Consider the following 12,286-nt stretch of genomic DNA (forward strand, 5'->3'; position numbering starts at 1 on the left):
AATTTTTTTCTACACAGAAAAAAAATTCACGATAATTTTTCCAATTAAAATTTTAATTGGGTTTTAAAAAATATTTAACAAATAATTTAATTGATTCAAAAATTTTTTAATTGAAACAAAAATCAATCACAAACATTAATAGTATCAATTAATTTGTTAATTGGATCAATTAATTGTTTAATTGACCTTCAATTAATTTTTTTAACTGATACTATCATTTCTGTGATTGAAGACATTTCAATTAAAAAATTACTTGGATCAATTAATTTCGTGATTGAATCAGAAAAAAAAATTTTGTGTATATAGAGAATTTTGTCAACACTTTATTTCTATAGAAAATGTTGTCAAAATTTTATTTTGATAGAAAATTTTGCCAACATTTTATTCCTGTTGAGAATTTTGTCAAAATTTTATTCATATAGAAAATTTTGTAAAAATGTTCTTTCTATTGAAAATTTTCTAAAAAATTTACTTCTATAGAAAATTTTGTCAAAATTTTATTTCTATACAAAAATTTTCCAAATTTTTTTCTATAGAGAATTTTGTCAAAAGTTTATTTCTATAGGAAATTTTTTCAAAATTTTATTTCTATAGAAAATTTTGTCAAAATTTTATTTCTATAGAAAATGTTGTCAAAATTTTATTTTGATAGAAAATTTTGCCAACATTTTATTTCTGTTGAGAATTTTGTCAAAATTTTATTCATATAGAAAATTTTGTAAAAATTTTCTTTCTATTGAAAATTTTCTAAAAAATTTACTTCTATAGAAAATTTTGTCAAAATTTTATTTCTATAGAAAATGTTGCCAACATTTTATTTCTGTTGAGAATTTTGTCAAAATTTTATTCATAAAGAAAATTTTGTCAAAATTTTATTTCTGTAGAAAATTTTGATAACATTTTGTTTCTATAGAGAAATGTGTCAAAATTTTATTACTATAGAAATATTTGCCATCATTTTATTTCTATAGAGAATTTCGTCAAAAGTTTATTTCTATATATAGAAAATTTAATAACCTCTTATTTGGAGAGGAAGATTTTCCATAATCTACCAAAACGTCAAGAATTCTACCAAACATCAAAAAATTTATCCTTATTGGTATTATTATACCAACTGTGGCAACCGGGTGTGGTACAAGTTTTTTTTCATCCACTTTTTGGACGCGATGCTACAATATCACGGTAGGTTAGGTTAGGTGAGGTGGCAACCCGATGTATCAGACTCACTTAGACTATTCAGTCCATTGTGATACCACATTGGTGAACTTCTCTCTCATCACTGAGTGCTGCCCGATTCCATGTTAAGCTCAATGACAAGCCGAGTCCGAACGGCATTCCACATTACAGTGAAACCACTTATAGAAGATTTGAAACCCGCAGAAATGTCACCAGCTTTACTGAGGTGGGACAATCCACCTCTGAAAAACTTTTTGGTGTTCGGCCAAAGCAGCAATCGAACTTACAATCTTGTGTATGCAAGACGGGCATGCTAACTATTGTACCACGGTGGCTCCCATATCACGGTAAGTACACACAAAATATATATATTTTTTTTTTCACACAAAATATTTTTTTTCTGATTCAATCACAAAATTAATTGATCCAATTAATTTTTTAATTGAAATGTCTTCAATTACAGTCAATTAAAAAATTAATTGCAGGTAAATTAAAAAATTAATTGATCCAATTAAAAAATTAATTGATACCATTAATTTTTGTGATTGATTTTTGTTTCAATTAAAAAATTTGTTGAATCAATAAAATTTTTAATTGAATATTTTTTAAAACTCAATTAAAATTTTAATTGAAAAAATTTTCGTGAAATTTTTTTTGCTGTGTAGCAATGGTATGAGAAACAAAAGATTTTTTTCACATTTAAATGCTGGAGGACACTAACCATAGCCATTTGTGGTTTTCCAGCCAAATATAAAATAATCACACGATCACGCTTGAGTTCCATCACGAATAATTTTATTGCTGAATGCAATAGATCGAAATGCTTTTGTAAGCTGTCAAGCAATAAAATGAATTGTCCTTGGATTAAATCTGACAGCTGTCATCTGAAGCGAGGTTAACTCTTTGCCAAATTTGAAGATGGTCGGACATAAATAGCCATTTGTACATTGAAATCAAACATATATATGAACAGACAGACGGACATCTCTAAAAAAATCACATTTTTGTTCTACGACGGTCAGTGTGCTAAACAATGGTGCGCAGAGTGCTTCTTCTGGCCGTTACATCAGGGTTGGTCCAATGCAGAGTCCTTTTTGCTTATTTAAAAAATTGAATTTTTTGTAACAAAATTGTATGCATTTCCCATAAGTATCCCCATGTTAGCTTAACCATCGCCCCAGAAGAGTTTTGCGATGAGTATAAGAAAGAAAAACGCATTAAAAATAATTGCAATTTGTGCGTATGGCTTAAGATAAACCTCTTCGGTAATATGGACATGGATGCACAGCCTCTGACATACTACGTGCCGTATTTTCTTTTCTTCCAAGTATAAAATTGAAAAGTATATCATTTAAAATTTCCAAGAAAACTAAAGACGAAAAACGCTATTGCACCAGAGAAATGGCAAGAGAAACAAAAAAAACATAAGAAAAGAAAAAATCTCGGTTCTACTCACTTCGACTCGATGATGCACTAACGTAGGCTGATGAGCGCCTTTTGAGACCACTACTGGTGCCATCATTACTGCTACCCACAGGCAAAAATCGCGACAACGACAGCATTGTCTTGAAAAGTTCTGTAACATTGTTGTCCTCCTTGGCTGAACATTCCAAAACTTTGGCTCTGAAAGAAAATAAGAAAAGGGAAGAGAGTTTGTAAAAATGGCGGAAAAATGCTTGATTTAGTTTTTTTTTGCTTGCCGGTGACAAGATGTTTAACTAGATGTTACAGCGTAAAATAGAGAATACATCTTCCAAGATGTTCACCTTCATTTAAAGATTGTAATAGGGGATCGTGATTTCTTTAACAAATTTTACAATTTATTTTAGCGATAATTTAACAAAATTATCATGATTCAATGATTAAAAAAAAAGACGGACTAAACAATAGGTACATTGATGTGGGACCCATCGTGTCAAACGGATACAGAGAACCGCCCCCGTTGTGTTTTAAATCTGATAGAAGACAACCCAATTTCTAATATTTCCATATATGACTGATTATTAATCTTGCTGCTGCTCCATATTGAAAATGTAATTTTTTTATCAAAGTAACATTTTTGAAAAAAAATGTCGTTGTCCAATTTTTGAATTTGTCTCCACCACCATGAATCAAATATAATAGTTTCCTTTGATAATTTCAGGGGGTTTATGACAGATATTCTCCTATGCAGTCCAATTCAACCAGTACACTTCCCAAAGATAAATTTAAAGATTCTACCAATGAAGACTAGATCAGATTTTGGATTTATAACAACCATTTTTGTTTGAGATTAAGAGGAATCACAAATATCTTATGTAGGTGTGCAAGAAAATTAGTTCATCATTTGAAATCTTGATTTGAAATCCAAAATTTGTAGATTTTTACCTTTTTTGAAGAAAACAAGTATATACGGCCGTAAGTTCGGCCAGGCCGAAGCTCCACCATGGATTGCGTTGAAACTTCTACTGAAGACTGTCATCCACAATCGAATTACTTGGGTTGCGGTAACACTTGCCGATGTCAAGGTATCTTAAAACTTCCTAACACCGTAATATATACCACATATATATATTAAACTAAAAAAGGCTGGTTAAATACGTATACAGTAATCCCTCGATTTACGTCGTGATTGGTTCCGGAATTTGACGACGTTAATCGAAACGACGTAAACCGAATTAAAAATTGCTCATACTTATTCCTAAGTCCATTTATGTATGTATGTGTGTGTACATAATAAAAAAAACTTCAAAAATAAAGGCAATTCAGTAAGAATTTCAGAAAAAAAATTTTTCGATGTCATCATCGTTGATACTTATTGTACTTTTTTTAATATGGGCAAAAAAGTAGACGACGTAAATCGAATGGCGACGTAAATCGAAGTTTGAAGGAACAAAAAATTTGACGACGTAAATCGAAACAACGTAAACCGAGACGACGTAAATCGAGGGATTACTGTATAATTAAGTTTAAAGTTTCTATAGACATCATTTTCTATAGAAGTAAAATTTGGAAAAAAATTCTATAGAAATAAAATTTGGAAAAAAATTTCTATAGAAATAACATTTTGGCAAAATTTTCTATAGAAATAAAATTTTGACAAAAGTTTCTATAGAAAAAAAATTTTGACAATATTTTCTATAGAAATAACATTTTGACAATGTTTTCTATAAAAATAAAATTTTGGTAGATTATTTTTGGCTCGAGTGGCAACCATGATTATGAACCGATATCATATGCTGACACCATCAACCGGATCGGATGAAATTTGCTTCTCTTAGAGGCTCCACAAGCCAAATCTGGGATCGATTTATATGGGGGCTATATATAATTATGGACCGATATGGACCAATTCCTGCATGGTTGTATATATACTAGGTTAGGTTAGGTTAGGTGGCAGCCCGATGTATCAGGCTCACTTCGACTATTCAGTCCATTGCGATACCACATTGTATATATACTAACACCACGTACCAAATTTCAATCGGAAATGGATGACTTTTGCTCCTCTAAGAGGCTCCGGAGTTCAAATCTGGGGATCGGTTTATTTGGGGGCTTTATATAATTATGGGCCGATGTGGAGCAATTTTTGCATGGTAATTAGAGAACATATACCAACACCATGTACCAAATTTCAGCCGGATCGGATGAAATTTGCTTCTCTTGGAGACTTCGCAAGCCAAATCTGGGGATCTGTTTATATGGGGGCTATATATAATTATGAACCGATGTGGACCAATTTTTGCATGGTTGTTAGAGACCATATACCAACATCATGTACCAAATTTCAGCCGGATCGGATGAAATATGCTACTCTTTGAGGCTCCGCAAGCCAAATCTGGGGGTCCGTTTATATGGGGGCTATACGTAAAAGTGGACCGATATGGACCAATTTTTGCATGGTTGTTAGAGACCATATACTAACACCATGTACCAAATTTCAGCCGGATCGGATGAAATTTGTTTCTCTTAGATCAATCGCAAGCCAAATTTGGGGGTCCGTTTATTGGGGGCCATACGTAAAAGTGGACCGATATGGACCAATTTTTGCATGGTTGTTAGAGACCATATACTAACACCATGTACCAAATTTCAGCCGGATCGGATGACGGCCGGACGGACATGCTCAGATCGATTCAGAATTTCACCACGACCCAGAATATATATATACTTTATGGAGTCTTAGAGCAATATTTCGATGTGTTACAAACGGAATGACTAAGTTAAAATACCCCCATCCTATGGTGGAGGGTATAAAAATCTGGAAATTTTTCTTTCAGTTTCATGCAGTTTTCAGTGCGCCTTCTATACCCTCAAGAATTGACATCGGTCTTATTGGAGGCCGTACCAAATGGACCGATAAAAACTAGATCCGTTAAAATTTCAGGCAAATTTGGTAACAGCTAAGGTTTATATAAGCCCAAGGAGTTAAATCGAGAGCTCAGTCTATATGGATGCTATGCCAAAAACCTGCACCGATACACACCAAATTCAGCACACCTCATACTCATCGCTACCACAGACTCGTAAGTGACACTACAACAATCGCCAACTGTGATGGGGCAAACATATCAAAAAGTAGTAAATGTACATGAAAGTATTTTGCCATCACTATTGTTACAAGAGCCATTTTATATTTGGTGAAACACCAAGCGCAACTAGCTTTTTATAATTTATTCATATAGAAACGAAAATGAAGTGCTGAAAACATAGTTATTTCGCTATAAATTTTGAAAGGTATATTGGTGAACAATTTTCGACTTTCCAAATGGAATAAAGTGATAGTTTTTCAGATATTTTTCCAGACACGCTGCGTCCATCGAGAACAAAAACACACTGGATGATAGACGCTGCAACATGTAACTTGCTACGTGTAAATCAACATCATTCTTTTATTAATGAAAAAAATTATGTTTTATTTACGACTATCACAGTCGTGTAAATGTTATATTTATAAAAATTTATAAATGTTTAATCAAATTAATAAACATCTAAACAGTCGTGCTTTACTTGACCACAATGATACTTTTTTGTAGTAACTTGGCGTGGTACAATTTCTCAATAGTGACGGCGCTTTTGTGAGGAGTTTTGGATGTCGTATACGACTGTTTTCGACGTGATGGGAATTCTCAGATGCGCCGTCAAATTGAAACAATTTTGGCAGGATAATTGTGGTTCTGAAAAACCTACAGAATCTACACACTAAATCGGAGGTCAGGGTTTTATAAGGGGTATATTTATATAAAAATGTCTACCGATATATAATATATTCGGAACACCTATTTATGACCCTAAAAAACCTCTAGACTTAAAATTTCTGGCAAATTGGAAGCCCAATAAATAAAATTGGGAAATCGGTCCATATGGGGGGGCTATACCAAAAAATAGATCGATAGACCCTATTTTCTGCAAACCTATTTGTGGTCATAAAATACCTCTAGATATAAAATTTCAGGTAAATCGGATTGATATTACGGTTTCTAGAAGCCCAAGAAATAAAATCGGGAGATCGATCTATATGGTGGCTAAACCAAAACATGGGCGCATAGGCACCATTTTAGGTACAACTATTTAAAATATAATTTCTAGAAGCTCAAGAAGTAAAATCGGGAGATCGGTCTATATGAAGGCCATAGCAAAACATGGACCGATACGCCCCATTTTCGTTACACCTATTTGTAGTCCTAAAATACTTCTAGATATCAAATTTCTAGCAAATTGGATTGAAAATGCGGTTTCAAGAAGCCCAAGAAGTAAAATCAGAAAATCGGTATATATCATATGGGGCTAAACCAAAACATGGTCCGATAGGCACCATTTTCGGCACACCCAAATACCTCTAAATATCCAATTTCAGGCAAATCGTATAGAAAATACAGTTTCTAGACACCCAAAAAATAAAATCGGGAGATCGGGAAACGTGGACCGACAGGCACCATTTTTGGCAATCCCATTTGTTTTACTAAAGTATCTCTAGATTTCCAATTTCCCCCAAATCGGATAGAAAATACGGCTTTTAGAAACCGAAGACCCCAAATCGGGTAGTCGGTTTATATGGGGGGCTATATCAAAACCTGAACCGACATAACCCATCTTCGAACTTGCCTGCAAACAAAAGACGAATCTGTGCCAAATTTCAGGACTATAGCTTCATTATTGAAGACTGCAGCGTGATTACAACAAACAGACAAACAGACGGACATGGTTATATCGTCTTAGAATTTTTCCCTGATCAAGAATATATATACTTTATATAGTCGGAAATCGACATTTCGATCTGTTACAAACGGAATGACAAACTTATTATATACCCATCACCATTCTATGGTGGTGAATATAATAAAAAATAGAATAAAACAAGTATATACGGCCGTAAGTTCGGCCAGGCCGAATCTTATGTACCCTCCACCATGGATTGCGTAGGAACTTCTACTAAAGGCTGTCATCCACAATCGAATTACTTGGGTTGCGATAACACTTGCCGATGGCAAGGTATCGTAAAACTTTTTAACACTGTCTTCTAAATTGTAAGTTAGTCCATAAGGGGTATATATTAAACAAAAAAAAAGGCCGATTAAATACGTATATAATTCAGTTTGACAAAATTTTCTATAGAAATAAAATTTTGACAAAATTTTCTATAGAAATAAAAACTTGACAAAATTTTCTATAGAAATAAAATGTTGACAAAATTTTCTATGGAAGTAAAATGTTGACAAAATTTTCTATAGCAATAAAATTTTGACAAAATTTTCTATAGAAATAAAATGTTGACAAAATTGTCTATAGAAATAAAATGTTGACAAAATGTTCTATAGAAACAAAATGTTCTATAGAAACAAAATGTTGACAAAATTGTCTATAGAAATAAAATGTTGGCAAAATTTTCTACAGAAATAATTTTTTTACAAAATTTTCTATAGGAATAAAATTTTGACAAAATTTTCTATGGAAATAAAATGTTGACAAATATTGCTATAGAAATAAACTTTTTACAAAACTTTTACATAAAATTTGACAATTTTTACATGGCTGTTAGAGGCCATATACTAACGAAATGTACCAAATTTCAACCGCATCGGATGACTTTTGCTCCTCCAAGAGGCTCCGGAGGTCAAATCTGGGGATCGATTTATATGGGAGCTATATATAATTATGGACCGATATGGACCAATTTTTGCATGGTTGTTAGAGACCATATACTAACACCACGTACTAAATTTCAATTGGATCGGATGAATTTTGCTCCTCCAAGAGGCTCCGGAGGTCAAATCTGGGGATCAGTTTATATGGGAGCTATATATATTTATGGACCGATATGGACCAATTTTTGCATGGTTGTTAGAGACCGTATACTAACATCAGGTACCAAATTTCAACCGGATCGGATGAATTTTGCCCCTCCAAGAGGCTCCGGAGGTCAAATCTGGGGATCGGTTTATATGGGGGCTATATATAATTATGGACCGATATGGACCAATTTTTGCATGGTTGTTAGAGACCGTATACTTAGACCACGTACCAAATTTTAACCGGATCGGATGAATTTTGCTGCTCCGGAAGGCTCCGCAAGCCAAATTTGGGGATCGGTTTATATGGGGGCAAACGTGGGCCGATATGGCCCATTTTCAATACCATCCGACCTACATCAATAACAACTACTTGTGCCAAGTTTCAAGTCGATAGTTAGTTTCGTTCGGAAGTTAGCGTGATTTCCACAGACGGACGGACATGCTTAGATCGACTCAGAATTTCACCACGACCCAGAATATATATACTTTATGGGGTCTTAGAGCAATATTTCGATGTGTTACAAACGGAATGACAAAGTTAATATACCCCCATCCTATGGTGGAGGGTATAAAAATATGAAAAAGACCTTAAGCCGAAATAATAATAAAATAAAAAAAAAAAAATAAAAACGTTTAACAAATCGACAAAAAATGTGTTCACAGACAGACGGACATGGCTAGATCGACTCAGGGGCCGGCCCTGAGCACTATTGCCAAAGACACCACATGTCTATCTCGTCTCCTACTGGGCGTTGCAAACATATGCACTAACTTATGACAACCTGTTTCACAGTGTGACGCAGGAAAAATCCTTCAAACTTCGACATTTTCGTTAGTAAATGAAAAATAATAATTTTGTCTAATAAATTTTTGTTGAACTCTTTGAAAATTATTTACTTATTTTTCACAAAAATCGGCGTGATATCTGCGTTTCTAATACAATTTAGTTAAAATTTTCTTTTCAGGTGGGTTCACGGTTTTTTTTTTTGAAATCGACATTTGTAATGCAGTCTAGTAAAAATTCTCTAAAATTAAACAATATTTTCCTTCCTGGTGGATACATTGTTTTTAGAGTGTATCTACTTACTTGGAAATTTTAAGAATTTTTTAACTGCTTATTAATTAAAAAAATTGAGAATTTTTAAAGTGATTACATTGTAAACTATCATAATAACATATCCCAATAAAGTTGTTTATGCTTATCGAGAAATTCTTTTTCCGGAAAATTTTCCAATTAACTTTCATTTAAACTTTATTTTAACAACTATTTCCTTAGATTATGGTGTGTGATGTTCAAGAGAGGAAAAACTAAGGGCTAGAATGCCTTTCCACAAATTGCCCTCTTGTTTTACTTCAAATTATTTGGAATAAATACTTTTGCCTTTTAGGATACTCCTAGCATATGAACACACAGGGACTTGTAAACCCACACGCACTCACACGCACTCACACATAGTCGAATGCTTGCACAAAACTTTGTCTTTGTATGAAAACGGAAGACAAGAGGGATACTATAACTACGTTTTGTAACACTAACTTTGTTACATGGTGTCAGTTAGTGTGACTTGAGTTTGAGTTTGTGTAGGTGGTTGGTTTGTTTGTTTTCAAGGACCACAAACTTAAAAACACACACACACAGACACCTCAACACTCCTACACCATTTTATGAGTTTCAATTCTTCTCAAGTGTTGTAGGTCACGTAAAACAATAAGGTAAATATTGTTAAAGTGAGCCACTTTGATGCTTTCAACAAAAGCAAAAGAGGGTTTTCAATTCTCTTTCATCACCACCACCACCATTACTCTCTTCTCTTTCTCATATTGCTTAAGTATGAAAATGATAAAGTAGAACTTTAACCTGGGCTACCAAGGTATCCCAGCGGGAAATGGAAGCGACGTGGAATCGATGATGGAAGTGCTGTCCGGGTAGCTATAAGGCCTGGACGCTGCATTACGTGTTCATTTCAAAATAACATTGGATTGGATTGGAGGCCAAGGCCTTGCCTCTCGCTTCTATTCGTATGCCTTCTAGAGGTGGTGTCGTCGATGCCATGTTATCAGGCCTTCATACTAAGTACAAAAATCATGCCTTCCAAAGAAGGCCCTCAAAAAGGCCTGGACAGGAAGGCATAAAAGAAAGCGTGTAAAAATAAATATTTTGAAGGCAAGGTTGTCTATGAACTGAACATTTGCCCTCATACCTTTTACGTTAGAATTTAATTTGACTTACTTTTCCTCTACAGTTTATCTTATTTTTGTGATTTTAATATTTACCTCAAGTGTATTTTTATTTTTCTGCTCCGTCGGGATTTGAACCGGGGTCCTCGTTATTGATAGTCCTACACTCATCCACTGGCCTGCGAGACATTTAAGTGATGTGGGCACCAAAAGGTAAACTTAAGCTACACGCGAGGTCATTCCGCGTTCCCTTCTGTTGGAAGTGAACGTATAATGGGTATCGGATCTTTTATATGTTACAGAGAATGCCTTCTAGAAGGCCAAAGTTAGGAGTAACTAGAAATAAGTAAATTAATAGCTTGGCAGCCAACAAAGAATGAGTATGAAATCCTTTTTATACCTGACGTCACAGAATGGTATTGGGGGTATAATAAATTTGTCATTCCGTCCGTAGCACAACAAAATATCTATTTCCGACTATATACAGTGTATATATACTTGATTAGGGGAAAATGAAAAGTCGATATTACTACACCGAAAAAATCCGTAGTTATCCGAACGCTAAATTTAACTTATTTTTATTGCACAATAATTATTGATAACTATTGATTATTTGTTTGTAGTTAAATTTATTTTTTTTTTCGAAATTTTCCACATTCCAATGAAATTTTCGTTGTTTGTAAGTATGTCTCAAACATTTTATAAATTCCATATGAACTTAAGCAAGCATAAATTCCATATGAACTAAAGCAAAAGAAAATTTTCGTACGATTCTAAAAAATAGAATGAAATGCCAATGATTTTGTCCTTATTTTTAGTTCGTTTTTATACCCTTCACCACTACTGTGGTACAGGGTATAATAAGTTTGTGCATTTGTATGTAACGCCAAGAAGGTCGTTTAGTATACCGGTCGTCTTAGAATTAAATTCTGAGTCGATTTAGCGATGTCCGTCTGTCTGTATATGTAATTTTGTGTGAAAAGTACAGGTCGCAGTTTAAATCCGATCGTCCTCAAATTTGGCACAGAGTTTTACCTTGGCTCAAAGACAATCGCTATTGATTTCGGTTCAGATTTAGATATAGCTGCCATATATATTTATCACCGATATGGCCATAATTGACGTATTTATCAACGTATTCTCAAGGCCGAATATTTGGGGGCTCTCGTCAAATATGCAAAATTATTAGATATAGCTCCCATATATATCTTTCGTCCGATTTGGACTTATATGGCCTTAAAAGCCAGAGTTTTACCCTGATTTGCTTCAAATTTTGCACAAGGAGTGCGTTTAATAGTATTGTTAATTATACCAAATTTAGTTGAAATCGGTTCAGATTTAGATATAGTTCCCGAATATATCTTTCGACCTATTTCGACTCATATACCCATAGAGACCAAAGAGTTACCCCGATTTACTTGAAACTTTGCACAGGGAGTAGAATTATGGTTCTGGATATGCGAGCGAATTTTAATTGAAATCGGTTCAGATTTTGATATAGCTCCCATATATATCTTTCGTCCGATTTTTCGTCATATGACCACAGAGTTCAAAGTTGTAGTCCGATTTACGTGAAATTTTGCACAGGGAGTAGAATTAAAATACTAACCCCCATTTTCATGAAGCTCCTTTAGTGATCCGTTAAACCGTAGTATGGCCAT

The 12,286-nt window shown here is 33.9% G+C and overlaps 1 protein-coding gene across 1 annotated transcript in view; it reads right to left on the bottom strand.

Annotated features, from left to right (window-relative positions):
- The window catches only part of LOC142241104 (GTP-binding protein Di-Ras2), a 389,473-nt gene that overhangs the window by 89,513 nt on the left and 287,674 nt on the right, over positions 1-12,286 (bottom strand). Inside the window, exon 5 of the mRNA XM_075312841.1 lies at positions 2,633-2,799. Within this exon, the coding sequence (XP_075168956.1) occupies positions 2,633-2,799 (167 nt within the window). The remainder of the gene's footprint in view (positions 1-2,632; positions 2,800-12,286) is intronic.

This window comes from Haematobia irritans, chromosome 5 (assembly GCF_050003625.1).
Source record: "Haematobia irritans isolate KBUSLIRL chromosome 5, ASM5000362v1, whole genome shotgun sequence".
Lineage (NCBI taxonomy): Eukaryota > Metazoa > Arthropoda > Insecta > Diptera > Muscidae > Haematobia > Haematobia irritans.